This window comes from Parambassis ranga, chromosome 16 (genome assembly GCF_900634625.1).
Source record: "Parambassis ranga chromosome 16, fParRan2.1, whole genome shotgun sequence".
Classification (NCBI taxonomy): Eukaryota; Metazoa; Chordata; class Actinopteri; family Ambassidae; genus Parambassis; species Parambassis ranga.
Window position 1 is genome coordinate 1,380,815 of NC_041036.1, and position 15,757 is coordinate 1,396,571.

General features: G+C 43.9%; 2 protein-coding genes across 2 annotated transcripts; both read right to left on the bottom strand.

The window, feature by feature from the left end:
* Positions 1 to 415: 415 nt before the first annotated feature.
* Positions 416 to 4,370, bottom strand: LOC114448327 (G-protein coupled receptor family C group 6 member A-like). Its single transcript, XM_028425228.1, has 7 exons — positions 4,343 to 4,370; positions 4,078 to 4,222; positions 3,218 to 3,494; positions 2,223 to 3,020; positions 1,874 to 2,089; positions 1,675 to 1,798; positions 416 to 1,506 (listed from the first exon to the last, which is right to left on the bottom strand). Exons 1-7 carry the CDS (start codon positions 4,368 to 4,370, stop codon positions 416 to 418), a joined length of 2,679 nt encoding a protein of 892 aa, XP_028281029.1.
* Positions 4,371 to 10,148: 5,778 nt separating this feature from the next.
* On the bottom strand, positions 10,149 to 14,103 carry LOC114448328 (G-protein coupled receptor family C group 6 member A-like). The gene is made up of 7 exons (XM_028425229.1): positions 14,076 to 14,103; positions 13,811 to 13,955; positions 12,951 to 13,227; positions 11,956 to 12,753; positions 11,607 to 11,822; positions 11,408 to 11,531; positions 10,149 to 11,239 (listed from the first exon to the last, which is right to left on the bottom strand). Exons 1-7 carry the CDS (start codon positions 14,101 to 14,103, stop codon positions 10,149 to 10,151), a joined length of 2,679 nt encoding a protein of 892 aa, XP_028281030.1.
* Between the last annotated feature and the right edge of the window lie 1,654 nt (positions 14,104 to 15,757).

Here is a 15,757-nt window from a genome sequence, read left to right on the forward strand (position 1 = left end):
TAGGTGTTTATTGACATCCACTTAAAGACAGAAATCCTACTGAAAGGATGAATATGAACAATGATTACATAACTCGTGTCCTCCCCTTGGTCTTTGTCACTTTGTCTGATTTTTCTCCTGTTATTCTACCTGTCCCATGTGCCCTCTTGGATTACCTGTGTTCCCTGCACCCACCTCATGTTCTTCATCTTGGTTGTTAAGAGTTTTTGACTCTTTAGTGTGTATTTGTTGGTCTTCTGTTGGTTTTGTATTTCATCAGTTTAGACCTTCTTGAGGGATTTTTGGCGTTATGTTAATAAAGCCTTAGTTGGATATTTGGGTCCTTCAGAACTCTAATCTTGACAGAGTTGTTCAAACTTGAAGCTCTTTGATAAACAGATTGAGTTCAGTGTGTGCTGTTTTAAACTATAGCAGTCTAAATGCTGATTCTTCTCCTGAGGCAGTGCAGTGTTGCTGAACGTCTTTGCAACTGTGTGCTGCTGGTTGTGTTTCCACCGTGTGTTAGCACTGCAGGGCTGGAAGGATTAGCTGTAGGCACAGAGTGAGCTGAAGGACTGGACTGCTCATGTAACTCTGAATCTTTAGACTGAGGGACTGAATTTGTGTTGGAATATTCGCGCAGACCATTTATGAAGGCGGTCTCAGTGTTCTGCTCTTTCTTCCAAAGGATGATGTAGCACTTAGGGAAGAAGTGACAGCTGAGGATGCCGTAGTTGGAGATGAGAATGACCACCATCTCCACAGCTGGGAGGTACACTCCTGTGGTGGTGACATAGACAGGAATGAAGAGCAGCCAGGAGATGAGGTACAGCAGCATGCTGAAGGTGATGAACCTTGAATCGTTGTACTGCTGAGGTAGTTTTCGTCCTTTGAAGGCACAGATGAAACACACAAAGGCCAGGACAGCGATGTAGCCCAGCATCACCCCAAAGGCCAAATATGAGCCCTCATCACAGGCACTCAGCAGAGTGGTAGAGTTGATGGTGATGTGATCAGATGGACTTTTGAGGATCAACCAGCAGATGCAGGTTGCTACCTGTAGGGCCACACAGATGCTGATGATCACAAAGGGCTGGAAGAGCCGCCGCAGGAACTCCTGGAGTGCAGGGTCAAACTGAAAGGCCAGCAGGATCTTCAAGGTCTTGACCAGGATGCAGGAAACACACAGAGTGAAGCTGATCCCATAGAGCACCTGCCGAGCCTTACACTGGAAACTATTGGGTTGGCCTACAAACAGCATGGCACTTACATAACTGACGACCAGGGAGAACAGGATGACCTGGCTCAACGGCCCCCCTGCAGCCCTCACTACAGGAGTGTCACACTGGTGCAGAAACAGAGCCGACACCAGCAGAGTGAGGAGGATGCCCAGGGTGGAGAAGGTCAGCAGCACCACAGCAAAGCTGTCCTGCCATGAGAAGAAGACCAGGACTTTGGGGATGCAGGTGGAGCTGCCCTCAGCAGACCACTCTGTGTTCATGTTACAGCTCAAACACTGGTCCATATCTGAAAGATCAGAATCACACAAGGGCTCATATAGCAGTGGTTATCACGCTAAAACGTGTTTCACCAGTGACGCTAAAAGTTGAAGAACCCTGGGTTTGTTTCAGAAGGCTCAGTGGCTAAAAGATTTAAAACCTGAAGCGGTGACAGGTGTGTGTCTGTGTGTGTTACCTGTGTCATTAGAGTAGTAGTTCTCTGTGCAGTTCATGCACTCATAGCAGCAGGTGTGTTGTCCTTCAGCAGTTTTCTTGAACTCTCCAGGGACGCAGCTGGTAGAGCATTTTGAGATGATGCCCTGATGAGGAAAGCAGATCAGTCACTACTCAATTATTATTGTTGTTCTTCTGCACCCTGCTGAAGGAGGACCTACCTGAAGTCCCTTGAATGTTTTGGTGCTGCTGTGGTCGGTGTGGGTAAAGCTGTTGTTGTGCAGGTGATACTCGGCCACAACATCATGGACGTGGATGTGGCTTTCATTCTGGCTCCACATGATCACGTCGTAGCCCTGGTTGATGTCTCCGTTTCTGTCAAACTTGTAGCTCTTTCCTCTAAGAGTGAACTCCTCCATCCACAGAGCTTCCAGAACCTGCAGGACATGTTCCAATTTGTTATTAGTGTTATTTCAGAAGTCTGACTTTTGTCTTCTGAGAATATACAGCAGCCCTGATCCTCCTTCACATCTACAGATAGCATAGAAACACTATCTCACAGGAGAGTACCTGCCAGGGTTGCACTGAGCCAGGTGTTTTGCAGTCTCTACTTCGGCAAATAGACGCCACAGCCCGAGCGATGGCACTGACTGCCATCTCTGTACTAAAAACAGTGCCAGGGTTCATGTACTTTCTGAGGATGTTCACAGCAGTAGATCCCTGCTCTGTGTCTGCAGAACCTTTGGTGTAATTTAGATGTTCGTAGAAGTCCTTCAGGAAGGGGTTTGTAGCCGTGTAGTCTTCCTTAGCTGCTTCCAGCCTGCTCAGGTACTCGTTGAATGAAGTCAAGTCTCCCCTTTTGAAGGTGAAGCCCACAATGTGTCCTATGTCGTCCAGAGAAAGTTGTCCTATTGCAGCACTAGAGGTTGACCAGTTGTCGCTGGCCACCCAGACTCTTCTTGCTGACGCCATGTTGTGTCCCTCTGTTTGAGTCTGAAGCTCCTTGTACAGGTATGTCATGTGAGCCGAGCGTGTGAATGACACAATGACCCGCGCTTTGGGAGTCTTGAGGATGGTTTTAGCAGCCACTGTGATGGCAGAGGAGACATCCTGATAGGTGACAGAATCAGGCAGGGTGTGTTTGAAGGCCACACAGATCCCCTTCTCAGAAGCATGGGTGAGAAAATGGTCCAGGGCTGATCTGCCGTAATCTCCATCTGTGATGATTATCCCCACCCAGGTCCAGCTGTAGGCGCTGAGTAGACTGACCATGGCGGCTGTCTGATGCTGGTCGTTAGGAATGGTCCTCATGAAGGCAGGGAAGCGGCTCTTGTCACTCAGGATGACAGCAGAGGCTGAAAAACTGATCTGTAGAGAAATGTAGCAGCAGTGTTAGTTTAGAAGGCGTTTTGAAGACAGCGAGAACATTTTAGAACTTCTGTGTTTTACTGAAAGCCTCTGAAGGTGAATCCAGATGAGAGACCAAGGATTGAACCCTGTAGAACACCACATGCCATGTGAGCAGGGAGGATGTCAGTCAACAACCAGTGGTCATCACCACTTACTTGAGGGATCATCTTCAGAGTCAGCTGTCTGGCGATGACAATGGACAATTCAGAGGAAGAGCTGCCTATAACAGCCATGACTGGCCGAGGTCCGTCTTCTTGGTCAGCTTGCTGGGTGAGGGCTGCCGTCGCCCTCAGAGCGGTGCTCACATCGAAACAGGTGTCCAGGATCCGATAGCCCAGTGTGATGTTAACATCGCTCATCAGAGGGGATTTATTTATCACCTCTATGGCATTGATCATAGCCAGGGCTCTCGGCAAACCTTTTTCTTCCAACCTGTGGGAAACAACAGGTGTGATACACCGGATTAAATACAGACTGCACTCAAGTCACTGCTGCTGGAACAATATAAACCGCTACTATCACATTGTCTCATATCATAAGGTATCGTAACATATCATATCACAACATGTGGTGCATATTGTATCGTATCATAACAATGGAGTACAATATAATACATCATAACAAATCATACTGTAATGTAACGTATCGTAACATCATGACATATTGTGATGTATCCTGTTATAACTTATTGTATCGTCCCTTTCCTTATGTTATGTCTTATCTTTTTATCATATCTTACCTCTTCCCCCTTCTTAGTTAAATAGTAACAAGGAGTTCTCATACCTCATTCTTAACTTTCGAAGTTGCAGCTCAGAAACATTTTAGTGAACCTTTTTCCAGCTCGTGCTTATTTTGCTCTGTTCTAGTAAATGTTTGATGCTGCTTTAACACATTAATGCCTTTCCTGAAACCAATAACCCTATGTTATCTTATCAAGAAAATCATGGCTGTGTGCCTTCATTAAGAATATTACAGAAGGAACAGAAACCTTGAATATCCTGTTAGGGGATCTCACCTGGTACATGGCTGCACCTGAGGTTTGAAGGACTGGTTGCTTCTGTCTACACCTTCATGAAAGGCAAAGATTCCTCCAATGATGATATCTCCTGGAGCAGCAGCTGCTGCCATGCTGCTCTCCATCCCAGAAACATTTTCCAATCCTGCAACATAAAGTGTGATGTGTAAAGAGATGAGAAGAGCCGCCACAGCCATGATGGTGCTCTGTTTGGTTCCTGAGCTTCTTCTTCTTCTTCTTCTGTGGCCTCACTGTACTGCTTCACCTGAGTGATACTCTCCTTTTGTGACCATCTTCCCTGAGCTAAGGGGAAAATTCCCCGCTGCTTCCTCCAGCGACTTTACTATTCTCATGTTCTCCCCTGCAGCCCTGCCCATACGTCTGCCTGAGTGACCCAGTGTTCTGCTGAAACAGGTTCAGCATATTTGTCTATATTTTTGTTGTTAACATTCACTGTTTCTCCTTTAAAGCTGACTGAAAACACAACATGTTAAGCACTAATGTCAGATAGTAGGCACACCCTGCAACCACACACACAAAGTTTAAACAGGTTTAATGACAAGCAAGCTAAAGGTTGAGGTCAACTGCAAATGCAATAATATCTATATGTATATATATTTATTTTTATGGGACAGTTAACATGTGCATTTGTTAATGTTTTATGTGCAAATGCAAATCATCATTATTTATATTATTTTCAAAATAATATGTCTTTTGATGTTGTTATCTTCTCATATCTACTGGGTGCCATCTGATGCTGGCCCTCAGCTTCCTGCAGCAGTTTTTTTCCCACCCAGCACCTAAAGTCCATCCTGTACTTATATTAATCTGCTTTTTATTTTCAGTACTCTATGTTTATACTATTATGCATGCTATGCTGTCTGTTGCTATTCTGCTACTGGATACCTGAATTTCCCCTTGGGGATCAATATAAAGTAGGTTGTAAGCTCCACCCCGATCCGCTAGGAGGCAGTATTACACCGACGTAACAGACACAGACCGGAAGTGAAAATAGCGGCAAACTTAATTCTTTTTTCTGCGGACTGCTGTGCGCAGATTTTCCTCTAACTTTATTTTGTATCCTTTTATTCTTTGTGGTTCTTATAAATTTTAAGCTTGTTGGCCCAAGCGGCTCGCTGGTCGGAGGCTCCGGTGGTTTTTTAACTCTTAATATTAGCGTGTTAACGGCTACTGGCTAACTTGTTAGCCGCCGGCTAGCATGAATCTGATAAAGGCTGTAAGATAACTCGGCGGATACCGCGCAGTGACGGTATGACCAGGTGTAATTACTGGGGTGTCATTCCTAAGCAGTGTTGGAAAGTAACTAAGTATTTGTACTTCGTTACTGTACTTAAGTAAATTTTTATGTATTTATACTTTACTTAAGTAAATATAATAGTACATACTTTATACTTTTACTCCATTACATTTTGCAGCTATTATCTGTACTTTCTACTCCACTACATTTCTACAATACAGTTGTATTTATACAGTTGTGCTGGACTGATGTGAGGTCAGATATGGAGGTGGTGTCATGCTGCGAAATGTGTTTTTAATACTGTGCCACAATTATGATGCCGGTGCTCTGGCTCAGTGAGCTAACTAGTTAGCTGCTGTCTGCTAACACATCTACAGCAGCAATACTGACACAGTAAACATGCTGAACGCCTGTTTGTTATCAGCAGCCTCTCTGTTCACTTGATGCCCACAGCCTGCCTCATGACACACAGACCTGTCCACAGCTGCTTCTGGACTGAACATGGACATTAACTACACATGCTCCATTTTACTTTGATTATTTTAACCTGTTCAGATCCTTTGCAGTGGAAATCTATTCGGTGCGTGGGTACATTTACTTTGAATACTTTAAGAACATTTAAAAGTACCTAAGACGTTTACTTAAGTAGGATTGTTGATGTAGCACTTCTACTTTTACTAGAGTATATACTTTTCTGGGTAATTGTACTTTTACTTAAGTACCAAGCTTCAGTACTTCCTCCACCACTGTTCGTAAGCTAACTTTACTTTGAATGTGTCAAGTTAACATAACCAGAGAAATAAAGACGATTATTTACCTTCATCTGTGCGGCAGAATTAGGAAAACCATAATGGCAGAATGCTTAATGAGTAAAGATTGTTAAAAATATGTGTGTAATTTTAAATTCTTGTTTATAATTTAATAATATATAATTTGGTAGTATTTTTGTTTTTTTTTCTGTTTGGGAGTTCATTTGCTGTGTTCTCGTGGCTCTCAATTCAATTCAATTCAGTTTTATTTATATAGCACATTTTACAATCAGAAATTGTCTCAAAGCGCTTCACAGAAACTCAGAGCGTGAGACCCAGAACCCAAACCCCCCTAAGAGCACTGTGGCAAAGAAAAACTCCCTTTAAGAGGAAGAAACCTTGAGCAGGACCCGTCAACTCTCAGTAGAAACTGTGTGTTTAAACTTTAACAGTCTGTGTACAGCAGGGAATGACTGTATGCAGCCACAGGGATCAGGCTGTCTGCACAGATGGCCTGGCTCCTCCGTGTGGGGTTGCACACTGTTTGCCCTGCATAGATAACTCTCAAAAGAAGGATTTACAACAAAGAAACTACAAAAAGTATGTTTATTTTTATGCAATATGTTATTTAGGCACTTTGTGTGGTGCCTGCTCAGTTATGTGAGCTATTTGTTCCCCACTTTTAGTGTTGTTATGCACCTTTTGTATGGTTTTTGGATGTTTCGTGATGATGCTGTCATTTGTCAGTTTCATAGTGGCATCACACAGTCACTACCAACAGGGGGCAGCACATGTCCATTGAACTGTTCAAAAGCAGCTCATTGATTTCTGTCGACATCATGTCCCAGTGAATGAGTTTGTTGATCAAACTTGTGTACCAGAAGAACACTTAGCATGTCCTAACATCCATGTCAGAGTTTGAGCAGTTTGTAAACTAGCATCATTTTCTATTTTTCTAGTTTTTCAGACCAAAGAAATTAAATTATATGAGAAAGAGTGTCAAAGTTGAAGCTCCAGGTTGTGATGTGACGCTGTAGTGTGTCCTAACTGCTGCACACTCATACAACTGTGCCTACATTTTGAGGGGAGCTGTATGGAGATAAAGGAAGGCAGCTATATAATAACTGTCTGTGATGCTGAAGTAGAATTAGTGATGTCTGTATTGGTTGAACTAAATTTGTCTTTTTTGGCTGAATGTTCATTTATCCATTTTCTGATCTTTGTCCTGTAGTACAGGGTCATCGGGACCTTTAAGAGGGGAAGGAATCACTTTGTTCTAAACTGTGTATCAGATGTATGGGTGGGTTAAACTGTATTGATCCCTGAAGGGAAATGCAGATGTCTAGAAGATGGGGTCTGTGTCAGACTTATATATAAAGTCAGTAGTGAACAGATTGGAGATTGCTCACCACTGTCTCAGAGATACAGTCCCCTAGCTTGACAAACTGTGGTCAGTAATCATGTATCTAGGAGGTGAAGGTGGTATGCGCCCCCATCTTCATGAGCCAGAGGATGGATAGTGTTAAATACACGCATCGTCCACAGCAGTGTTCTCTTTACAGGAGACACACCCCTCCTTTCATGCAAAAGCCTACAACCCAGTCTTGTTTTTGCTGTCTCGTCTCCAGAGCGCTACACTTTCTTGTAAATCACAGTTCCCAAAAGAATGCCGATCTGTAAGCTGTTGTGATGTCACTGTACATTTTGCACCACAACCAGACTGACGGGTTTAGAGCCGGGGAATTTCAGTGCAGATGAAACTCGATAAGTAGCATAGCCTGAGGCTGTTTACATTTCTTGCTCATTTCAGTCAGTGGAGCCTTTGTCTTAAATGTTATTTTCATTCATAATGTGTGTGATTTAATGGTTATGCCTCACATATAAGTCAATGTAGAAATAGATTATGTGGCGTTACAGGTATTTTCTGCTGTCAAAGACAAACATACCTGATAAAACACAGCAGAATCAGTCAGCCGTGAAAGATGAACACTTTTCTGTTTTGGCCACGCATGACTGAGTCTGCTTCTGGGAGGGTGTTTAGTGACATCCGACTTTGTATTGCTGGATTGAATCTTACTTTAAAGGATTTCTATAGACACAAGTTACATGTGGAGTCCCACAAGGATTTATTCTGGGCCTAGCTTCACTTTGAACATACTTTTTTTACTAATATTAAACAGTACATGGAACAATATTTAACACATAACCCACCGCCCAAAACAGCCGGACAGCACATAACTCTCCATAATTATACAAAAGAAATTAAGGTCATAGCAAGTTCTGCTTATGGTCCAATTACATTGTGTTGTTAAGGGTCAATGGTAACCAGCCTATATTACATACTTGTTTATGTCTTAAATGAGGGGGCCTTGTTCCGCTCAGACAAAGGTCCGCCTATTAATATGTTCTTTAGGTCTGGAGGCATGTAATTTAGAAAATGGTCAAATTTGTTGAGTGTAACGGGAGTAATCTGTAACCTATGAATGGTCTTCTGTTGAGTCTCTTAGATGTAAATGTGGACCGGATCTGGTGTATCACCGTTTGGCAATCATCTTCAACGTATTGATTATCTATAGGTCTCTTTCCCATCTGTGTGAAATAATTGGTAAGTGGTATGGTGTGCAGGAAGTAAGAACCGAGTAAAATAAGGCTATAAAATGTTTGGTAGGTCAGGTTTTGGTAGATGTAGGAAAACCCTTTCTTCTAACCCTCCACTGAGGAGGAGGGGAAGATGAATTGTGTGCATGCTAGTGTGCATGCTAGTTCCAGTTGCTGGAAGAACATCACTGTATTTTCCCCTGTCACATGGATTCCCTTCTCACGCCAGGCGGAGAATGTAGGTAAACTGGCAACAGCAGGAAAGTCAGGGTTCTGTGTCATAGGACTATAGGAGAATAAGAACTTTCTGCCCCTCCTACCCAGACATTTAGACATGCCATGCCATATTCTGATGTTATTATAATTAATAGGATTTTTTTAAATTTCTGGATTTATCTTTATTTCACATGTGGTCAGGCACCATGCGGAATGAGGGTCCAATGGGCCCACGAGTCAGTACAGGCCTCTTTAGTAAGATATGTGTGTACAGCCAAAGATGTTGTGCATGACAGGCCCAACCCTGATGTCTGCACGCAACTCAACTGTAGTTTTAATCTGTTAGTTCTGCTACTTGAAGTATGCCCGTGGACAAATCCGGTTTGGTCTAGATTTATGAGTGCAGAGAGTATCGTCTCCAGACGTTCTACTCAGAGTTTCGACAGTATTGTGCTGTCTACAGAAATCAGGCCAACAGGCCTCTAGGAGCTGCAGATGTTAGGGGGTTATTTGCAGTACAGAAACTTGGAGGGCGAAACTAAATTATTTGCCCAAACTTAAAAATAAAATGTCAAATGAGTCCCACTCATGCTAACAGTCAGTTGTTTAATAACAGTCTGGAGTCTCTATGTTTAGTTTTCATCAAGCCTGAGTGTCGTCTCCTGAGGAATCCTAGTCCATTCTTCTTTGGTGAATCTCTCAAGCTTCTTCAGACTTGATGGGCTCCTGGCATGGACCCTGGTCTTTAGTACACTCCACAGATATTCGATCAAGTTTAAGTCAGGTCTTTGTTCAGGTCAGTAAGTAATGTTCACTTTGTTCTCCTGGAGGTAGTTCTTCACTAGACGAGATGCATGCTTCATGGTGTTGTCAAAATGTCCAGATCTACTAAATATATTCGATCATCTACCCTGACAAGATTCCACCCACAGCATTATACTGCCACCACTGCTTGACTCTTTTTTCTTGGTCTGCAGTCGGGCAGTCCGTTCCTGTGCAGGACTCTAGTGACGGTGTTCTCTGACTCTTCAGGTCCAGACTTGGTTAAATCCTTCACTAGTGTCTCTTCGGGTGTTCTCGGCTTGTTAGGCACATCTCTCATGAGTTTTCTTTGCAGAATGTTTCACTTCCGGCCTCTGCCAGTCTTGTTCTGCACAGTTGGAGTTTCGTTGAACCTCTCACACCAACAAACTTGAAGCTCTTTGATAAACAGATTGAGTTCAGTGTGTGCTGTTTTAAACTATAGCAGTCTAAATGCTGATTCTTCTCCTGAGGCAGTGCAGTGTTGCTGAACGTCTGTGCAACTGTGTGCAGCTGGTTGTGTTTCCACCGTGTGTTAGCACTGCAGGGCTGGAAGGATTAGCTGTAGGCACAGAGTGAGCTGAAGGACTGGACTGCTCATGTAACTCTGAATCTTTAGACTGAGGGACTGAATTTGTGTTGGAATATTCGCGCAGACCATTTATGAAGGCGGTCTCAGTGTTCTGCTCTTTCTTCCAAAGGATGATGTAGCACTTAGGGAAAAAGTGACAGCTGAGGATGCCGTAGTTGGAGATGAGAATGACCACCATCTCCACAGCTGGGAGGTACACTCCTGTGGTGGTGACATAGACAGGAATGAAGAGCAGCCAGGAGATGAGGTACAGCAGCATGCTGAAGGTGATGAACCTTGAATCGTTGTACTGCTGAGGTAGTTTTCGTCCTTTGAAGGCACAGATGAAACACACAAAGGCCAGGACAGCGATGTAGCCCAGCATCACCCCAAAGGCCAAATATGAGCCCTCATCACAGGCACTCAGCAGAGTGGTAGAGTTGATGGTGATGTGATCAGATGGACTTTTGAGGATCAACCAGCAGATGCAGGTTGCTACCTGTAGGGCCACACAGATGCTGATGATCACAAAGGGCTGGAAGAGCCGCCGCAGGAACTCCTGGAGTGCAGGGTCAAACTGAAAGGCCAGCAGGATCTTCAAGGTCTTGACCAGGATGCAGGAAACACACAGAGTGAAGCTGATCCCATAGAGCACCTGCCGAGCCTTACACTGGAAACTATTGGGTTGGCCTACAAACAGCATGGCACTTACATAACTGACGACCAGGGAGAACAGGATGACCTGGCTCAACGGCCCCCCTGCAGCCCTCACTACAGGAGTGTCACACTGGTGCAGAAACAGAGCCGACACCAGCAGAGTGAGGAGGATGCCCAGGGCGGAGAAGGTCAGCAGCACCACAGCAAAGCTGTCCTGCCATGAGAAGAAGACCAGGACTTTGGGGATGCAGGTGGAGCTGCCCTCAGCAGACCACTCTGTGTTCATGTTACAGCTCAAACACTGGTCCATATCTGAAAGATCAGAATCACACAAGGGCTCATATAGCAGTGGTTATCACGCTAAAACGTGTTTCACCAGTGACGCTAAAAGTTGAAGAACCCTGGGTTTGTTTCAGAAGGCTCAGTGGCTAAAAGATTTAAAACCTGAAGCGGTGACAGGTGTGTGTCTGTGTGTGTTACCTGTGTCATTAGAGTAGTAGTTCTCTGTGCAGTTCATGCACTCATAGCAGCAGGTGTGTTGTCCTTCAGCAGTTTTCTTGAACTCTCCAGGGACGCAGCTGGTAGAGCATTTTGAGATGATGCCCTGATGAGGAAAGCAGATCAGTCACTACTCAATTATTATTGTTGTTCTTCTGCACCCTGCTGAAGGAGGACCTACCTGAAGTCCCTTGAATGTTTTGGTGCTGCTGTGGTCGGTGTGGGTAAAGCTGTTGTTGTGCAGGTGATACTCGGCCACAACATCATGGACGTGGATGTGGCTTTCATTCTGGCTCCACATGATCACGTCGTAGCCCTGGTTGATGTCTCCGTTTTTGTCAAACTTGTAGCTCTTTCCTCTAAGAGTGAACTCCTCCATCCACAGAGCTTCCAGAACCTGCAGGACATGTTCCAATTTGTTATTAGTGTTATTTCAGAAGTCTGACTTTTGTCTTCTGAGAATATACAGCAGCCCTGATCCTTCTTCACATCTACAGATAGCATAGAAACACTATCTCACAGGAGAGTACCTGCCAGGGTTGCACTGAGCCAGGTGTTTTGCAGTCTCTACTTCGGCAAATAGACGCCACAGCCCGAGCGATGGCACTGACTGCCATCTCTGTACTAAAAACAGTGCCAGGGTTCATGTACTTTCTGAGGATGTTCACAGCAGTAGATCCCTGCTCTGTGTCTGCAGAACCTTTGGTGTAATTTAGATGTTCGTAGAAGTCCTTCAGGAAGGGGTTTGTGGCCGTGTAGTCTTCCTTAGCTGCTTCCAGCCTGCTCAGGTACTCGTTGAATGAAGTCAAGTCTCCCCTTTTGAAGGTGAAGCCCACAATGTGTCCTATGTCGTCCAGAGAAAGTTGTCCTATTGCAGCACTAGAGGTTGACCAGTTGTCGCTGGCCACCCAGACTCTTCTTGCTGACGCCATGTTGTGTCCCGCTGTTTGAGTCTGAAGCTCCTTGTACAGGTATGTCATGTGAGCCGAGCGTGTGAATGACACAATGACCCGCACTTTGGGAGTCTTGAGGATGGTTTTAGCAGCCACTGTGATGGCAGAGGAGACATCCTGATAGGTGACAGAATCAGGCAGGGTGTGTTTGAAGGCCACACAGATCCCCTTCTCAGAAGCATGGGTGAGAAAATGGTCCAGGGCTGATCTGCCGTAATCTCCATCTGTGATGATTATCCCCACCCAGGTCCAGCTGTAGGCGCTGAGTAGACTGACCATGGCGGCTGTCTGATGCTGGTCGTTAGGAATGGTCCTCATGAAGGCAGGGAAGCGGCTCTTGTCACTCAGGATGACAGCAGAGGATGAATAACTGATCTGTAGAGAAATGTAGCAGCAGTGTTAGTTTAGAAGGCGTTTTGAAGACAGCGAGAACATTTTAGAAGTTCTGTGTTTTACTGAAAGCCTCTGAAGGCGAATCCAGATGAGAGACCAAGGATTGAACCCTGTAGAACACCACATGCCATGTGAGCAGGGAGGATGTCAGTCAACAACCAGTGGTCATCACCACTTACTTGAGGGATCATCTTCAGAGTCAGCTGTCTGGCGATGACAATGGACAATTCAGAGGAAGAGCTGCCTATAACAGCCATGACTGGCCGAGGTCCGTCTTCTTGGTCAGCTTGCTGGGTGAGGGCTGCCGTCGCCCTCAGAGCGGTGCTCACATCGAAACAGGTGTCCAGGATCCGATAGCCCAGTGTGATGTTAACATCGCTCATCAGAGGGGATTTATTTATCACCTCTATGGCATTGATCATAGCCAGGGCTCTCGGCAAACCTTTTTCTTCCAACCTGTGGGAAAAAACAGGTGTGATACAGTGGATTAAATACAGACTGCACTCAAGTCACTGCTGCTGGAACAATATAAACCGCTACTATCACATTGTCTCATATCATAAGGTATCGTAACATATCATATCACAACATGTGGTGCATATTGTATCGTATCATAACAATGGAGTACAATATAATACATCATAACAAATCATACTGTAATGTAATGTATCGTAACATCATAACATATTGTGATGTATCCTGTTATAACTTATTGTATCGTCCCTTTCCTTATGTTATGTCTTATCTTTTTATCATATCTTACCTCTTCCCCCTTCTTAGTTAAATAGTAACAAGGAGTTCTCATACCTCATTCTTAACTTTCGAAGTTGCAGCTCAGAAACATTTTAGTGAACCTTTTTCCAGCTCGTGCTTATTTTGCTCTGTTCTAGTAAATGTTTGATGCTGCTTTAACACATTAATGTCTCCCCTGAAACCAATAACCCTATGTTATCTTATCAAGAAAATCATGGCTGTGTGCCTTCATTAAGAATATTACAGAAGGAACAGAAACCTTGAATATCCTGTTAGGGGATCTCACCTGGTACATGGCTGCACCTGAGGTTTGAAGGACTGGTTGCTTCTGTCTACACCTTCATGAAAGGCAAAGATTCCTCCAATGATGATATCTCCTGGAGCAGCAGCTGCTGCCATGCTGCTCTCCATCCCAGAAACATTTTCCAATCCTGCAACATAAAGTGTGATGTGTAAAGAGATGAGAAGAGCCGCCACAGCCATGATGGTGCTCTGTTTGGTTCCTGAGCTTCTTCTTCTTCTTCTTCTGTGGCCTCACTGTACTGCTTCACCTGAGTGATACTCTCCTTTTGTGACCATCTTCCCTGAGCTAAGGGGAAAATTCCCCGCTGCTTCCTCCAGCGACTTTACTATTCTCATGTTCTCCCCTGCAGCCCTGCCCATACGTCTGCCTGAGTGACCCAGTGTTCTGCTGAAACAGGTTCAGCATATTTGTCTATATTTTTGTTGTTAACATTCACTGTTTCTCCTTTAAAGCTGACTGAAAACACAACATGTTAAGCACTAATGTCAGATAGTAGGCACACCCTGCAACCACACGCACAAAGTGAGGCAGGTTTAATGACAAGCAAGCTAAAGGTTGAGGTCAACTGCAAATGCAATAATATCTATATGTATATATACTTATTTTTATGGGACAGTTAACATGTGCATTTGTTAATGTTTTATGTGCAAATGCAAATCATCATTATTTATATTATTTTCAAAATAATATGTCTTTTGATGTTGTTATCTTCTCATATCTGCTGGGTGCCATCTGATGCTGGCCCTCAGCTTCCTGCAGCAGTTTTTTTCCCACCCAGCACCTAAAGTCCATCCTGTACTTATATTAATCTGCTTTTTATTTTCAGTACTCTATGTTTATACTAGTATGCATGCTATGCTGTCTGTTGCTATTCTGCTACTGGATACCTGAATTTCCCCTTGGGGATCAATATTAAAGTAGGTTGTAAGCTCCACCCCGATCCGCTAGGAGGCAGTATTACACCGACGTAACAGACACAGACCGGAAGTGAAAATAGCGGCAAACTTAATTCTTTTTTCTGCGGACTGCTGTGCGCAGATTTTCCTCTAACTTTATTTTGTATCCTTTTATTCTTTGTGGTTCTTATAAATTTTAAGCTTGTTGGCCCAAGCGGCTCGCTGGTCGGAGGCTCCGGTGGTTTTTTAACTCTTAATATTAGCGTGTTAACGGCTACCGGCTAACTTGTTAGCCGCCGGCTAGCATGAATCTGATAAAGGCTGTAAGATAACTCGGCGGATACCGCGCAGTGACGGCATGACCAGGTGTAATTACTGGGGTGTCATTCCTAAGCAGTGTTGGAAAGTAACTAAGTATTTGTACTTCGTTACTGTACTTAAGTAAATTTTTATGTATTTATACTTTACTTAAGTAAATATAATAGTACATACTTTATACTTTTACTCCATTACATTTTGCAGCTATTATCTGTACTTTCTACTCCACTACATTTCTACAATACAGTTGTATTTATACAGTTGTGCTGGACTGATGTGAGGTCAGATATGGAGGTGGTGTCATGCTGCGAAATGTGTTTTTAATACTGTGCCACAATTATGATGCCGGTGCTCTGGCTCAGTGAGCTAACTAGTTAGCTGCTGTCTGCTAACACATCTAAAACAGCAATACTGACACAGTAAACATGCTGAACGCCTGTTTGTTATCAGCAGCCTCTCTGTTCACTTGATGCCCACAGCCTGCCTCATGACACACAGACCTGTCCATAGCTGCTTCTGGACTGAACATGGACATTAACTACACATGCTCCATTTTCATTTGATTATTTTAACCTGTTCAGATCCTTTGCAGTGGAAATCTATTCGGTGTGTGAGTACATTTACTTTGAATACTTTAAGAACATTTAAAAGTACCTAAGACTTTTACTTAAGTAGGATTGTTGATGCAGCACTTCTACTTTTACTAGAGTATATA